General features: G+C 40.8%; 1 protein-coding gene across 3 annotated transcripts in view; it reads right to left on the bottom strand.

The window, feature by feature from the left end:
* LOC116398669 (ceramide transfer protein-like) overlaps nt 1–4,859 on the bottom strand; it is a 17,309-nt gene extending 12,450 nt beyond the window's left edge. For all 3 annotated transcript variants that reach the window (XM_031875169.1, XM_031875168.1, XM_031875167.1), the window contains exons 1-2: nt 4,403–4,859; nt 2,211–2,345 (exon numbers count right to left, since the gene is read on the bottom strand). In XM_031875169.1, coding sequence (XP_031731029.1) covers nt 2,211–2,345; nt 4,403–4,513 — 246 coding nt within the window. In that variant the 5' untranslated portion in view covers nt 4,514–4,859. The remainder of the gene's footprint in view (nt 1–2,210; nt 2,346–4,402) is intronic.
* Nucleotides 4,860–18,086: the final 13,227 nt, after the last annotated feature.

Genomic DNA, 18,086 nt, shown 5'->3' on the forward strand with positions numbered 1-18,086 from the left:
AACATTAAGTATGAAGCCTCTAGACTGTAAACATTAAGTATGGCGTAAACCTAAATGCAGAGACAGTCTCTACCACGCTAGGTGCATAAAGATGCAGATCTCAGTATAAACTATTTTTGTCGGCACACTCAAATGTTGTCACAATAGACGTGAAACACCTGGACACAGGAAGTCGGATGTGTGAGAGCAGTCTAGCTGCACCGTGGTGCACCCCAGTCTGAGTTAATGCAAAAACAACAAATATTTCAATAACTGTCTGTGCTCGACCATCACCAACTATACCTCGTAAATATTTACGCACCAGACTTTTGAGGCATATTTCCAGAGGAATGAGAAACAACGACAGTAGAGCACCGCATGGAGGTTAATATTTACATAAGCTGGGAATGGATGAAGCTGAACAAATACCGGCAACAGCAACGCCTGCGCTATGCTGCATGGGAACAGTGACTTATTCATTTCCCTTGTTTCTGTTTGGAGAGAGACTCAGACGGAGAACCAGTCAATGACTGACTGAAACGACAGCCAGCATTCAGCACGGCTGACACGTTTGGGCTTATTTTCCGTGCTTAGCAAAGTGTGGCGGCCCCTTTAGGGTCTCTTTGTATTAATGAAAGCCTGATTGGCATGATGGGAGTCTGTGCTACCACCGCTCTACTGTCTCAGTCCGTGCTGTGCAGTGACAGAACCTCACTGGTCTCATGATGAAGCTCTCTTCTCAAGCGTTGCCACACAGCATGTTGTTTGGAAAGCAACACAGTCACCTGACCCTAAATACCCTCGAGCAAAACTTGGGACATAATCAGGAGTTCTTTAGAAAAATAGGTTATCACAGCTGATCAAGAACCAGACGGAGAAAGTCCAGGGTAAAGGTTCCTCATCTGATTAGAACAGTCAACAGTGAGTCAAGCCTTAGGCCTGCACATGGATCCACAGTCTTTCCTATATGAATTCACCAGAAACATCTGGTGGATGCCTGACATCTGAATCACATCTAATATATCATAAACTTCTCAAAAGTATGTGGGAGGCTCAGGGAGGAGAGAGCTGATGGGAAACAGAAACGTCTCTCTGCTCGTCACATCTCTGCTAATGTGCTCCTCATGTGATCGACTTAACCCGTTCGTGTTGCATTTCAGCGCACAGACAATCACGGCTAGGAGTTATTAACACACTTTACTGCAACCTTGGTCGGATAAGATTGTTTCAGTATTTTATATTACAAAGTTAAGATAGAACTGCAACAACTGGTGAAGCATTAAAACTGTTTCAAAGTTCTTTTGAGTTGTTTTCACAAGCAAGTCAAACCAAATGTAATATCCAACACACAACTAACACTTATTATCAAACACAAGCAGAGGATTTGTTTGCAGCACATGTGATTCAGAATCGTGGTGAAGGGTGAATCTTTCTGACCAAACCAGACGGAGTTGATTCCACAGTTCTTCTCTCAGCCTTCATCTACTGTATGATCACCTCGTTACCAACAAGACAAACCGTCCAAGTGTCATTTAGGCAGATAAAACAGTTTGTGTAGGCGCTGACGATCAGCTGACGGTTACTCTTTAGTTGATTTGATTTGTAATAATTTAATCTTAATTCCCCAAATTGCTGCTGATTTCCTGATTATGAAAACATTTAGAAAGCAATGTCAACGCTGATTAGCAACATAATTGAGTGCGACTACACTGATTAGCCTCTACGTACTGCAGCTAGCCAACAAATATAAAAGGAGAAGGTCAAGACTCTAAACTGTTCACCAAATATATCCACAGGCACGCAACCCCAACACCTGAGCACCAGCCGGCTGTTTGGCCGATTTCAGGTCAAACTAGAGCAACACGTATTCTAGAGGAAATCAGCTGAAGCTGTCGGTGAAGTGACAGAAAAGGGTTGTGTTTTGTGTGTGTGGCTCCATTTGCAATTTAAATAAACATCCACAGAGAATCCTCTCAGGTAATAGCACAGGATGTGTGCCACAGTCAATTTGATTGTTTGGTGTCCTAATAGCAGGAGTGAAGGTTCCCCTCTCTTCACAGAATGTGTCCCTCTTACACAAACAACAGACTTCACTCTCGTGACACATTTTGAAAAGGCCAATATTGCACAAAAGAAAGGCCGCAGAACTGTCTTCAAAGACGCTCTAATGCTTCAAAGAGTGTGGAATGTTGAAGCACTGCTTTGTAGTACAGAAACTCAACCGTACTCACAGTGATGACAGCTTTGCTGAGGCAGAGGGAACCCCGGCAGCCGTACTCCGTCTCGTCCTGAGACTTGTAGTAGCTCAGTGTGTTGTTCTTCAGGACCACCCAACGGTCCTGCCAGCCATGGATGTAGTTTGTCCACTGAAACATAAAGCACTTTAATCAACATCTTTGACTGCCGAGTGACAAGATGAATAAAAAAAGCATCTAAATAAATACCACCGTGGTTAAAAGTCTGTTGTTTTTGTACGGTGATTTAAATGGTTTGGAGGCTGCACTTTGTGGTTGTGTTATTTAAAGATGTCCAGCTCACGACGTCGGCCTTATTTACAAAGAAACATTTAACACCTGACCGTGCAATACAACAAACCCACAAACAGCCTCATCAATCCCCACAGAGCTGAATCAAATCACTAAAGCTACACAGACTTCATTAAAGGACTGTTGGATTCATGGATTGTTAAACTGGAGAGTAGTTTCCGTTTTACTGGTAACTCAGTGTACATTACAATAAACATCATATGTGTATTTTTGCACTTCAGGGAAACCTGAATTAGTCCACATGTGGGATTTTATGGACACATTAATCCTCACAAGACCTGTGACGTGAACAGGGCTTAGTATGAGTGAAGAGGTGAGCGTTTGTGGATGCAGAGCTGCTTAATCTCACAATATGCTTGGTTAGCGGGTCAGCATGCAATCTGTTTAGAGACAACCGGTGTACAGTGACATTAACACCACATTAGCTTGCCAGCAGCTTAAGTCATTAAAACTGTGGTACAATTTGGGCCAAACAACAGCATGTGGCAAAATGGGTTACCAAGAATCTGTCTCGCAGGAGACTTAACTGTCTGTTTACCAAAAAAAGTGATTAACAACAGCATGCGGTGTTCTTTACACAGTGCGCTCAGTTAACAAGCATTGTTTACTTGTGCCAAATGTTTGTCCTGCACCTTGCATGCTGTTGTCAAATCAATATTTACAGTATCACAGGATATTTGCCCATAAGACCAACGCCATTTGCTGAATCCACGGTGTTATCAAAGGAACATGCAGCAGAACTACTTTAACCTGAAATGAGCCCTCCAGTGGTCATTAATCACAAGCAGCTTTTTAGACGTTTTACTCTTTTTGATATGGAAACACTTAAGTCTGCATAATGTACACCAGGCAATAAAATAGCTGAACTGTGACCACCTGATATCAGTGCAAAGTGCAGGTGTAAAATCAATATACAGGTATACAATGCCACATGAATGAACTATAAACAATAACCTACACTCATAAACTAATCTCTCTTCTGGAGACAGCTGTGAGCCAGTGTGGCTATGTGCTGCATTACATACCCCGCTGTTCAATTTCAGTTTCTATGGGGGGGGCTTTCCTTTCGCTTCAGTGGAAGATTACTGGTCTAATATTCCCGAGCAGCAAAGTGGAAACGTTGACAGATTCCGGCAAAGGATTCTGTGTAACTCTACTCTCAAAATAGACATTACCATTATTTGTTCATACCTATGTTACCTATCCTCATTTCACAGGATTGCACAACCAGCTCTGCTAATAAAGGATTATCTTATTTTATCTTAAGGATATTTATGGTTTTATTCTAAGGATATTTATGGTTTTATTCTAAGGATATTTATGGTTTTATTCTAAGGATAGTCACTGGTTTTATTCTAAGGATAGTCACTGGTTTATTACAAGGATATTTATTGTTTTATTCTAAGGATATTTATTGTTTTATTCTAAGGATATTTATTGTTTTATTCTAAGGATATTTATTGTTTTATTATAAGGATAGTCACTGGTTTATTATAAGGATAGTCACTGGTTTATTCTAAGGATAGTCACTGGTTTATTACAAGGATAGTCACTGGTTTATTACAAGGATAGTCACTGGTTTATTACAAGGATAGTCACTGGTTTATTACAAGGATATTTATTGTTTTATTACAAGGATATTTATTGTTTTATTATAAGGATATTTACTGTTTTATTGCTTATTTATAATACTTGTTTTGATCTTGTTTTTTTTTACTATGCATCTTGTTTGCACAATCCACTATGCTGCTGTAATCCTGTAAATGGATAACAGATTATTTTACCACCTCCCTGACAGTTATGCCCTCAGGACTTGGCAGCAGTGACAATAATGATTTCAGAGGAAATGTAGTTTTTAGCCCCAACACGTGACTTACCTTACTGAGGACTCCGCTCAAATCGACCATACCAACCAGATGTCCAGACTCATCTCTGGGCTCTGCATCTTCCTCGGAACCAGAGGAGTTCCAGCTCTGGTTGTCTGACATTTTCCTCTAATTTAGGCTAACGCTTTAGTATGTATGAAAAATAATAACAACAGCATATGACAGCAGATAGGAAGCTGCAAACCGTTCACCAAATCATGTTGTTATGATAGACGACTGTGCTAGTAGCTCTGAGTGCACACGGAATTAGCACAGATAGCTAAAGGCTTAACGGAATCGATAGCTAACTTAGTTTAGCTAGCACCTAAATAGGTCGGCACATATTTTGTAGGTCTAATAATCCAGGTGAACGCTAGCTAAGCCTGTAACCAACGCCATGTTTCAACTGACGTTTCCCCGGAGCTTCTTCTTCTTCTTCTCGGGTGGGTGAGCGAGCTTGTGAGCGCGTGCGTGCTCCAACTTGTGTGCTGCGCAGGGGCGCTGGCTCCGCTGACGTCACCAAATCTCCACTCCTCTCGACGACAGGAAGGACAGGCTCCTCCCCCCTCTGTTTATTTAGAAGGAAATAGATAAAATAAAATAAAATAAAATAAAATAAAATAATATAAAATAATATAAAATATAATAATTATATGGTGTATTTATAATAGTAATAAATAGACCAGGAGTACAGGAAAAATAGAGCAGGAGTGCAACAGCCTGATGCTCCAGATTAATGAATGCGCAACTGTTAACCTAATTTAGCTTTAACATACTGGAAGGGAGTCCCTGAACTCGATTTAGTTACCTTTACAATGCCATTCCTACACCAAAACACTAGTATTTCCATTTTTATGCAACTTTAAAGGCTACTTCTGCTCCACTAGATATCTGATTTTTACATTTATTCCATAATTTAAGTTACTTTGCAGATTCAGATTAATGATACAAAGTACGATCAACCAAAACATTGTCACGGATTATAATTATTGATCCCTTAATGTGTACAATCATTTTATATAATGCTGGGTAGATTGTTTGCTTGTATGCTATTTTTTGTACTTTTACTGAAGGCTTGCATCATTTGAGTTGATATTGAGCCTTAGAGGTTTTATGCTCCCGAACAAATAATGTAATTAACAAAAACAACTGACTTGTTTTTGCACTTTTGATAGACATTACCACATAACATAGTGATTTCTGTAATCCTTAAAACGTCTGACCTACATTTTTATCAAGAGTTTAAACCCTAAAAAAGTCCGCTTATCTACGTCACCCAGACAGTGTCATCACATATTGATTCATGCGTCGCTAAACTGACCATGTGGAAGTGTGTGACATCACTTTATCCAGCTCACTGCAAAACAATGAGATAAGCAAAGACACAAAAAGATACAAATACAGAAATGTCTTATGTGAAATAATTGAAACTCTTGATTGATAAAACAATATTTCAGGGCCTATAAAAGCTGTATATTTGGACACATTTCTCACTAGTGTGCACCGTAGATTGCTAAAATTTGTCCCGAGAAAGTGTAACTGCACTGTAGCTGATTAACAGATTATCTGATACCTCTCCACAGGGGTGGAATATTTTTAGTGAATTAAATTATGGTGAAATGAAGCGCCTCCTCTTTATAATGAGGGCCTCTGGAGCCCCGGCACAACCCCTCTCAGTCTCGGGAGTCACTTTACCAACCAACAAACACGGCAGTCAGGATCAGCACTTAGTGTAGACATTTATGAGGCCTGGCCACAGGAACATTAGCAAATATATGTGAGGTCAAGGAGGGTTTCATTTGCAAAGCAAAGGCAGATATATTACCCACTGAGATATCTATTTATACTTTATGTTCATGTGTTTGTTGATGGCAACAATCTCTTCCATCTTGTATCTGCCTGCACTCATAAATCTGAATACATTACCACGTTGCTTTAATGCTTATAAACAGCACTGACCTTTTTTTGTTGCATCAGCATTTACAGCATCAGTCCTTTTTATCATGGGTTCAGTCATTGTTTAAATAATGAGTAATAGTTTAAGGTTTCCATGAAATAAACAGCCTTGTGTGGTTAGATGTATTCGGGGGAATGCATTATACTCCATATTTTAACATTTTAAAGGGGACATACCATGAAAAACTAACTTTATTAGTAAGTGAATTAACAAACCATTAAGATGTGCCTCCCCCTCGTATGTCACCTGCACACTCATTAGAATATATCGACCACAGCTTGAGAGCTACCTTTGCAGAGGTGCACTTTATTTTTATCGCCAGCCAATCAGAGCAGACTGGGCTTTTTCGGGAGTGTGTCTTAAAAAGACAGACAGTATGATAAAAATAATGTGTTTTTTGAACATTAAAGCATGTAAACATGTTCTAGTAGAAACCCAAAATACAAGCATGATCCTAAAAATGATCCTGATATGTCCCCTTTAAGATATTTAACATCCTAATAAGTGCCATGACACTTTCATTCAGTAAGAATGTTCCCTCTCTCCGTCTCCTTACCTCCCTTGACATTAGCCTTTATAACAGGACTGTACTTATGTGAACCATGAGTCATGTGATAATCCTTGCGCGATTAATCACAAACACATGCACACACACACAACATCCAAACACCCGTGTTCCAGTGAGTTACAGGAGAGCTTTTAGCCATGTCACGGGTCTTGTGAGTCGGATGCAGCTCCATGAAATCATGAGACCTGGAAGCGAACAAACCACAAGACTCCTATTAGCTGCACAAACTCTTCTCCTCCATCGAAAGGAAAAAGTGTGAGCGGCAGGAAGGTGAGAGTTCAGTTAACAGGTTTTTGAAAGCTGTAGCCACTCACTAATTCAAACTAGAACGTGTACACAAGAATTTTACTAATTGTTTCTGGAAGTATTGTCTGTTTGATTGATTATTTCCTCTATCAAAGCTTTTATTTTGAGACTAATCAGATGTGATAAACACACCGTGTAGGAGAAAGAAGTACAGCGTAGTATAGAAGTGGGAAAATAAGGTGAGGTCATTATCTCTCAGACGATACTAGTGAGACCACTCCTAGCCGATCCCATCATTTCACGTTAAGTACCTGAAAATCTAGACAGTCGCTGTGCAACATGGAAGTGCAGCCTGGAGAAGGGCGTGGACGTAACCTGTTGTTGGACTGAATTGGATTTAAGCAGCTGATTTAATCAGGGTGGTGTACAAACCGTCCCATGTTGTAGTGGATCTGTGATTCATCCAGACGCCATGGAGTCAGGGACCAATGACTCAGGCAGGGCTGATCAGGCTGTAATGTGATTAAATCACATCCTCTTTCGAGCTGCATATTCCACATGGGTCAGCAGCTCCAAATGGGCAGGAGGGAAGGAAGCAGCTGGCTCACTGGGATGGATTTTTTTACTTCATAATGATGTCATGCACTTCCTCGTGGATATAACAATAGAGTAAATCCAGGGAAAGTATTTGTTTTGTTAGTTTAAGGCATTTGCTGCCACTCTGTCAAGTTGTTTGGCTTCACTGATTGTGGTTTTGTTGCAACACTTCATGTAGTGGTGAGGTTTTCCAAACATCTTCATGAGTAACAGGTTATTTTACACCAGCTGCATGTGGACGTGACTGCCGAGCAGTAGGGTGAGGGAGGACAGTCTCAGCAAAGGTTGGATCAGTGTGTGACCTGCCTCGTATGATTGCTGTGCCCTCTGCTGGCGGCCCGAGCTGTTAGAGACACGCTGTAGTGGACGATAATAAAGTTGTTTTCCTGTGTGGGGTTTATCTCATCAAGGTAAAACAGCTGTGACACTAATCCTGACACCATGACAGCCTATACTAGACGACTTGGAAACTGTTGCCAGGAAACCAGGAGGAGGCATTAAAATGTTTACAGGCTGCATGTGTCATGTGTGTACGAGTGCGGTTAAATCAGAGGGCAGCAAATGCTTTTCAGTTTAACGGCAAAGCTTTTTATTCAGTCCCATTCAGAATACTTTATTTGTCCCTCAAGGGGTAATTCAAGGATTCAAGCATGCAAACAAATGTGGTAAAAAGACATACACAAGGATTTATAGCAGCATGGATGGATTACTGAATGGGCCTACCAGGCCCAGGGCCCCATCCTGGCCCTCACCTACAAAACATGAAAGAACTGCAAAGAGACACAAAACAATTACAATAACATGCAAAACAGCTGCAAAGACAAGGAAGTACAATTTGATTCAGATACTCGACCATTACTGTCCGAGTTCTGTAAGTTATATGTACACTGTGATAGTCTTTTAATAATCTTTATTTATGAATTTTATTTTACTGTATTTCATTTTAAGAAAATATCATCGGACAGTATATTGCTTTTACCTAAAGTCCATTTTGTCTGCAGTGTATTTAATTATAGATATAATAATAATCAAATAATAATTAATGACTTTCTTGATATTGTGGCTTTGAAAGACAACATTTTAAAAATGTTTTACAGTAAAAAACAAAACAGAGACAGAAGAAAGAGGCTACGCCCTCTGCTGACCGAGGCCGGTATATACAGTACAAACCTTAATGCTGCTGCAGTAATCAATAAAATCCTAACATTTAAACATCTCAATAGTACTTCAGCTACTTCACAGACCTGCATACACAGATGCATAGTTATAGTCTGTCTTTGACTGTCATGGAGCAGTGTGAGCAGAGAATAAAGAGATAAACTTTATAAAGATTCGCAAACTCTTTAGTTTGTGCTCTTTAGTTATGAGATGAATACAAATAGCAGATGAGCTGTGAATGAATCAATTCTTTCTGAAATGCTACAAATTAATTAAATTTAATTCTACTTCAAATAGAGTGCAGCAGGGATAATGTGTTTTTAGGCCAACCTTGAAGTTAGCATCACACTGGTTCCCTCGAACACAAAGCCAACGGGATTGTTCCCCTGAATTTTGGATTATTGCAGAAAATAAAAGTTTATGATACTTACAGGTTTTGTTCAGCAAGATAATTATTCACAAATTAACTCCACTTGAATACAAGCGTGAATACAATCAGAAGTACAAAATAAAGATTAGGCTACAAAGGAACTCCCCCGTGGTCACATGACTTCACAATAAAGGAGGACTAGTGTTCTAGCGATGACGTTTAGTCGTCTCAATAGACACTTGTTAGCAACCGTCTTTTTCAAGACACTTAAAAACCCACAAGTGGGATATTTACTGACGCATTATATGTCGTAGAACAAAATGATAAAATCCCTTTTTCCTATGGAAGCCCATTTCCCCCAGAAAAAAAAAAAAAGGTCACAAAAAAAAAAAAAAAAAAGAATTCTAATTATTATTTTTTTGCTGGCGGGAAAAAAGTAAAAAAAAAAATTAAAAACTTTTTTTCCACCAGCATAAAAATAATTATTCTTTTTTTTTTTGCTGCGGAAATGGGCTTCCATACCTCTCTGACAAATTCAAAAAAAATAAAACTGACTGACTGAGATTAGGGAACCAGAAGTATAACACCCTCAGTAAAAATAGTGTGTTTAGCAGCAGGACTATAACAGCAAGTCATAGAGAGGTGGAGCTTTACTGTCGGTCTGCTGTTGGTACTGTAAACAGGACAGAGTGGCTTTGTGAGGAACTTCACGCTCTTCTAGAAACAGGGAGGAACACTACAGAACTCTGGATCCAGTGGGAGTAGAAGGCAGTGTGGTGCGTTTCAGACAGACGGTGAATACAGGCATTTTAAAACAGACAGTACGAGAACGAAAAGTGTGTTTAGAACATTGAAACATGTTCTAGCAGAACACCAAAATACAACTATGAACATTAAAATGTGAAGCATGATTTGTCCCCTTTAAATGAAGATGATTCCTCCACATTTTATTAAATGTGCCAGCTTGTAAACGGCCCTTCCAGCGACAGTGTTGTCTTTATAGCCCTGCAATATCAAAATGGAGCGAGAGGGGCCAACCAGATCAGACTACACCGTTAGAGACGAAACAGTGAGGGACTTTCAGGCTCAAATGGAGTTCCTCAGCAGCGGCTTTCGAGTGCTTACACACTGTTTTGTTATTGAATTGTTGTGGCCCTTCAACCTTTTCATATTTGTAATAGAGTGTCCCCGTGTTGCGGAACATTGAAAGGTAATGAAAAGACATTATCACATCCAGCCAATGTCTGGGTCACCTCATACAGAAAAAACAGCCTGCACTCCCTGAACCACACCGTATACAGTTACTCTTAGCAATGCAATTTGTATTTCTGTAAATGCACTGCAGGTTTGTGTAAAAGTAGCTGTGTACAGTTTTCTCATAGTTTCGTCCCTTTGAAGATGTATTCATAATAAATCACTTGACGTACATATACTGTACATTACTAACAGTGTAAGAGTGAAATGTGTGTTGAAATGCAGAAACTGATTATAGCCAACAATATATAAATAAACACAAGTTTTTTTTATTAATGTAGGGAACAAAAAAGTCCAGTCTCTTCTGTTAAGCAAACGTAACTGCATATTAAAACTAAAGGAGAATATTGTTTAGGTTTCTGCATACAATATACTGCTGCACGTCTGGGTGTCCATGTGTGTCCTCTCCTCCCTCCATCCCTGTTTTAAAGACAACAGAGCAGAACGCCTGGCGAGCAGCGGCCTGAAATACAGCTCATTTGTCAGTGACGCTGGAAATACTTTGACCTTCCCAAGACAGGCAGGCTTTGCGAGTCAGCAGTTTTTCTCCTTCTAGCCGAATGACAGTCGTCATCCGCATGAGTGAGAACGGCTCCCCTCGTACACAACAAGCAGTATAACTGTACCCGCTGAGGCTAAGCAGGAGGTCTGGGGAGAGTCATACTTTGTGTGGATTTCACTGGAAAATAAAAGCTCAACGTGTTCTTCACTTCTGGGCGGCTTCTGTCTCCAGAGAGTAAAGACACCGTTTTAACTATTGAGACCAGAACACTCGTCAAATATCTTACTGAGAAGACACGGAGCGCTGTCCTGCCTTTGAAGACGCTGTGAAGGGACAAATTGTCATTTAGAAATGTTGTGACATGATGAAACAGCATGAATATGTTTCATATATTTCCAGTTAGTTTTTTTGTCGTATAGTCAGATTGTAAAGCTCTCTCACGAAGATTTGTGATTTTTAGTCAAACATTGACTTGATTTGACAAACTGTCACTTTTGTCTTATTTGTGCAAACTTTAGTTTGCCTGAGAGCCAGGGATGCATAAATATCAAATGACAGCAGTGTTGAATACATGAACTTTCCATCAGTATTAAACAGAACCAACCAGTAGGCTACACTGCTGCACTGTCCTCAGATATCGTGTTCCTTCTTTTCTGTCTCTCCTTCATTTACATCATTTGTTTAGTTTTATCCTGCCAAGTGCTGTGATGTCACCAGGATCACTGACGCACACGTACTTAAAATATAATTGTGTTATTGCTATTATTCAGGCTGCTTGTGCACTATTTATACGTCAATACTGATAAAACAAACAAAACCCCTAAACGAACAAACGAAAAGAAACACACCAAGACACTCTTACATTACAATGTATTTAAATGTTACTACAAATGTACAGTAGTTCTTTATACACATTTTCTTCTGTCATAGCAAGAAAAGCACAGGTGTTACTAATAACATGAATGCACAGCTTCGATGTTTATTACATGTGTGTTTAACAAGTCAAAATGTCTGAGGCTCATTGAAACAGACCCTCAGGCTCTCCGTCTCTGTCCATGGTGCTGAAACAGTATTCCTCTCACTCAACACTTCTAATTCTACTCCGTGTCATATTTTAAATAGATCGATGATACGTTTATAGGGAAGCACAGCTCGGAAAACGTTGCTCTGCTACATTTAGATATCTGAGAAGTCTGCATGACGCACAAACTACATTCATTAAACTGCTGCGACATGTCAAACTGCCTAGTGTGAAAAAAAAAAAAAAAGGTCTATTGACTAATAATCGCACAGTCAGCTGGAAAAACAATATTCTGTAAGAATAAGTAGAAATGTATGCAGTGACATAAGGAAAATAAACAGTCAGCAATTTTTTGCAAAATGTGTTTTTTTTGCTCATTAGATGAAAAGATTGAACCACTCTCATGTCTGTTGAATATGAAGCTACAGCCAGCAGGTGGTTAGCTTAGCATAAAGAACCAGGGGCAAACTCACCATTTAACACAATGATGTTTAATCGGTACAAAAGCAACGTGTTACAACAACAACGTGAGGTTTTATTGGAGATTATGTGCCAGATTTCTTGGCTGGATATATCAAGTTAGTGAACTTTAGAGGTGCTGGAGAGTGGACTTATAGGCCATGTGTTTCCACTGGCTTGCAGTATCTAAGCTAAGCTAAGCTGTAGCTTCATATTTAAAAAGACAAATATGAGAGTTGTAATCTAACTCTCAGCAAGTAAGTAAATAAGAGCGCATCAAAATGTCAAACTATTCCTGGAATCAGTTATTGTCACGGGACATAATGAGGACTCAAATGCAGACAGTCAGAGTAGTGAACAAAAGGGTTTTAATAACTCACGAAACAAAAACAGGTAATCCAAGGACGAGACAAGGAGGGAAATCCGGCAGGGCCAATCCGGCAATCCGGCAGGGCCAATCCGGCAGGGCCGACAGACTGGGGGAACAGGAAGAGCAAACCGGGCGGGTAGGAAGGAAACAAAACAATGATCTGGCAGTCAGTGAGTGAAAGACGGGTTTAAATAGTGACTAGAACAGGTGAGGAGAGTTGTGCTGATGAGGGAGAGTGTGACTGGCAGGTGCACTGAATGAACCGATTAGGGACAGGTGAAGGAAGTGAGGAGCTACAGAAAACCACACAAAACACCCAAGGCAAAGCCTGATTGTGACAGTTATTGTGTGTTATAGAGAGAGAGAGATCTAACTTAGCTGCACTTCACAGGAGAAGTGCTGCTTACATAAGATGGAGCTCTGTTGTAGTCGCTCGGTGTATATTCTAAATATAAATATTAGAACAGTAAGGTGTTCTTCTTACGGCTTCTATTGCCATCACTGTGGACGATGCAGGCTGTGAACGAGAGTCACAAAATAAAGCCTTGACAGCACTCTGGTCTGCAGGAAACGTGCTGACTAACTGAGAAAAAAAGAAATGCTGAATCACAACATTGATCTTAGTTTTGACTCCTCTCATTATGAGTGTGCACTAGAGGTGCATCTTGACCTTCAGAGCGCCGCCGGCAGTTTATAAGAGGAGAGTTTACAGATCACAGCTCACGTGCAGTCATACAGCTTTGGTTTCTCCCATACAGGCTGCATGTGTTCTGCTGACTGCAGCCTATAGGAGATACCACAAGATAAACAGGCTTTTCTTCAGTCTGCACAGAGACCTTTTCACTTCTAATCTTAATTAAACTACCCAGAGGAGCAAGACAAATAGTCGGAGGGGCAGGCGGTGACACTCTCAGGAACATGGTGCTGGATTGTTACCAGGAGGGTCATAAATCTGGTTACATATCAGGATAAAACTGTCTACCACCATCCAGGAGTGTGAGGAGAGCTTCAGCCACAATGCCACGACGTCAGCTCTTAATGATAACGATTACATTTCATTTTTAGGAACAATTATTTTGTCTTTGTGACCTTCCTTTACTTTCCTCCATTCAGTTTCAAACATATGGATCAAGAACTAGTTTCACAAATGGGGAAAACGAAGATGGTTATGAATTAGATGCATGTTTTATTGTAAGAAAAACAGCATTTTAAATGATTTATTCTACGTTTGTATTCTTACAGTTTCTATTTTAAGCAGTTGGCTGAAAAGGCTGCAGTCGCTGCGTTTCTTGCTTTTCAATGATGCACATTTGTGAATATTGTCGAGTGTCATCGATAGGATTCCTTGTTCATGATTACGTGGATCACATACACAATTGTTTTTCGGTGCTATATTTGAAATACGCTGCATTATTTGCTGTAGGTAATGCCACGAAGCTGCTGAGCTGGTTATTGTTCTGTGTTAATGGAGACATTTTGTGTCCGAGCTTCTTTCCAGCACCTACTGGATATAATTGGAAGGATCAAAAATATTCTCTCGAGCTGAACAGGATGCTTCTTCAGTGTCTTTTCTCCGATGCTCTGCAGTACCTTGGGGCCTGCTGGGTTGTGCGGGGCCGGTTGGCTGCGCTGGGTCTGGCAGCACACAATCGTACACTAACTGCAGCAGAAGGAGCCCTGATGGATACGAAAGGACGAAGCAGTGTCCTCTCCGTATCGCACAAACTAATGGCTGCTTGTTATGGAGGTAATTAAAAGAGCGGGATTCATTTATGGCTTTAACCCGTCAGCTTCGATCCAGATGAAAGTGCTGAGCCCAAGGATATACTGTAGCAGCCGGATTCACCGGCCGAGGGATTCCCAGCTGTGAGTCATCGGATGGTTTGTTGTTGTGGGGGGGGGGAGGAAAGCCGCCTTGCGGGTCTCTTTGATTCCCTTCACTGAGCCTCCGCCTCATTCTTTTGACAGACGGATCCTCAGTGTCATGCAAATCATCTCGGATCAACGTCACTGATGATATGAAAGACAGACAATATTCTAATTTCATGCATCTTTCTCCCGTCTGTCTGTCTGTGCGTTTGTTTTTCTAACCGCATGATCAGGTTTTGTTTCTTCCTTTGCTGTTTTTCTTCTTCTTGTCTGCAGGTTTAAGGCACGACTGCTCCTTCTGCGTCTCTGCAGCACTTTGAAACCTCTGGAATGGTCACGCTGACATTGGCACTGAATGATGGTCCAAGTTTCCAAGTATTCTATTTCACACTTATTACACAAAAGTGCAGCTTTAAAAAAAGGGAAATGATCTTAATAAATGACGTTGTCAAGAAGTAAAGTATTTATTGCTCAAACTCTGCAACCATCCTCGTACAATGGTTCTTTTGATATTTTACAAAAAGCTTTCCCTCATTTTCCGTGCGTTTTCCAACAAAAGCCAGCAACACGTACCAATTCAGCTGGTTACATGCATCCAGCTTTCAAAATAAACGTCCTTCTTCACAGGAAACTACTTATTTAGGTTTAGGCAACATAAATACTTAGGTTCAGTGAAAGATCCTCGTTTTGGTTCAAATAACTGGAAGTGCCGTAATTACATTAGTCAAGTTACATGACAAAATAAATCAACGTTGACTTCTTGTTTCACGTGTGGAACGTAGAGCTGTCTCCTGGCTGAAAAAAGTCTTTTTGGACTCATCCACCTCTCCTCCTGCACGCCTGTGTGTGCTTTTGCAGCCTTGATTCTTCCTCGTTCATGATTACGGGGATGAAATAGGAAATCATTTTGTGGGATACCGACAAATTACAGAGCATTATTTTTCATTTAGGTATCGCTACGAATGCTGGACGAGACCAGCCAGGACTGTAGTTTGTACCTCCTTTCTTTAACCTCCTTTAGAGGTTTGACGCATCCAATTATTTATGTGACGCTATTTCTTTTAGAAAAGACAAGACATGGGGCTGATGTTGTCCCAGCTGCTGAAGGACATGGTAAATACAGCCGTCTTGGGCGTAATGTGCATTGACTAGCGGACCATGTAGGAATGCACTTCTGGCCTGAATAGCCCAGCTGCTACTTGTGCACATAGATCACGTATCCGTTCCGAACACACCCTCCAGCATCTGAGGACGCCCCCTGCTCGTTGCCTTTGGGGAACTTTCTAACAACCCCGCTGACCTCTGCCAACGTTTTTATTTCAGTAGAAATGACGGCGTCCTGAGAACAGGATGGAGCAGAGAACACTGCAGGAGGAGAAGGTGTCTCTATCAGCCGAGGAATTCTGACCATGATTTGAAAATCACTGCAGAGATTATGGCCCACTTCCTGTCCTCACTGCTAACATTGTTGCTGCCATGTGGTCTGCGATAAATGAACAGAGTCAATAGAAATATTTACTGGCATCCCAAAGGTGAAAATTGGACGTTGGTGGGAGAGAAAACAGAAATGTGTTTTTGTCCAAACCCCAAACTGGCAGAAGAATAAACTCATAAATGCTCCACTCTGATGATAAAATGTTAATCGGGGTAGTTTGGAATAATGTTAGCAGCTCTGCTCTTGTTAGATTTGGGGATTTTTACATGGACACAACACCGACATTACGTTTGCCGAGCACATCGGTTAGTAAGTGAACTACAACTGTAATATCTTTTTTCATGGGACCGGTTGGCTTTCGTCTTTTAGTGCGATATAATGCAGGGAGCCATCACAGAAAGTGCATATTTAAGGGTTCTTGTTTGTAAATCCAGTCAGCTTGAAGCATTAAAAAGTCAGAAGGAGCCAAAGCTTGTGTTACCAATTCTGTCTAGCTGGCTACAGCGGATAACACCTGGCTAAAGCGAGAGGACTGCTTTTGTCTACCTCTGTCTGAACTCCAGAAACCATTGTTTAGAAATGAAGTGCTAACAATGACTCTGCATCGTAACAGGATTAACCTCGTCATCTGCTATTTATGGAGGATTTATGGAGGAGCTCTGCACTGTAATACTGTGCATTGATTCAATATACATGCACACACACACCTGCTTGTAACCAAAGATTATAATCTCTTTAAAAAAAGGTTGACAGTAATAGATTGACAAGTGCCTTCCCTCCCCACTCCTGATGTCATATATCGCTCTGTCTTCTGCCCCCACTTTGTTCACCACCCCGCCATTGATCAATGTTTGTAGTCTCTTCTTTAACCCTCACCTTAGGTTCTCTTGTATCGCCTCTTGTCTTCTTTGGAGCATAAATCCAGTGTGGATCCCTGCGAGTAGTGGTCAATACTTCATGCTGTCACTCCGCACTCCATAATTCACCCTGAGGTGAGCAGCCTTCTCCACCAATCTTTCCTCAATAATATCTGGCCATAAAATTGATTATATTCAACTGCTGAGCAGGCTATTCAGTTATGATTGATATGAATTATATATATCATTATTAGCTCTTGTGCTTGTGAAGTGTCAGTATACAGATTATAAATGTGAGGGAGCAATATTTAAAGTTACAGAGAGGAATGTTTTTTTGAACCAGTCTCAGTTTAATCCTAATCCTATGATCTACATCAGTAAACGAGACCATCAGAGAGAAGATCCTCCAGCAGAGACCGGTCCACCGTGGACAGACCCAGATCCTCCAGCAGAGACCTGGTCCACCGTGGACAGACCCAGATCTGGCTTCACCTGCAGCCTTGGACCTGCAGTTGGAGCTCCGGAGGGAGGAGGAGAGCTCAGCTCCCAGCAGCAGAAAATATATACTATCTAGAAATGTAGAGAAGTCTTGCCCAGTGATCAGTAATGTGACAATGGGATTAAAAACAAAGGAACAGCACTCATGTAGATGGATTCGGGCCGGCCAGACACAACTGAATGGGCTGAAACAGAATCAGAAAAACAAGAAGTGGAAGAAGAGAAGAATAAATATGCGGTGCACTATCTGTTACTGTGGACAACCTTACATACTTACATGGAAGTACTTTCTTTCTCCCTCTCCTGCTGTCTCTTCACCCAACCTCTGGCTGACAAGGAGGGGGAAAGCAATTAACATCACTGTCACTATCCATCTATTATCCTCCGTCCTAATGGAAGATGACAAATTATGGAGCGCAATATGGGATGCCGTGGCCCACCTCCTACTCCCTTGTATGTGTGTGTGTGTAGGTGGATAACAGAGAGATGGAGAATGGGGTAAAGTAGTTTCCTCATTCACCCTGAGTGTGAGTCT

This window comes from Anarrhichthys ocellatus, unplaced genomic scaffold (genome assembly GCF_004355925.1).
Source record: "Anarrhichthys ocellatus isolate YVR2014 unplaced genomic scaffold, GSC_Weel_1.0 scaffold87, whole genome shotgun sequence".
Lineage (NCBI taxonomy): Eukaryota > Metazoa > Chordata > Actinopteri > Perciformes > Anarhichadidae > Anarrhichthys > Anarrhichthys ocellatus.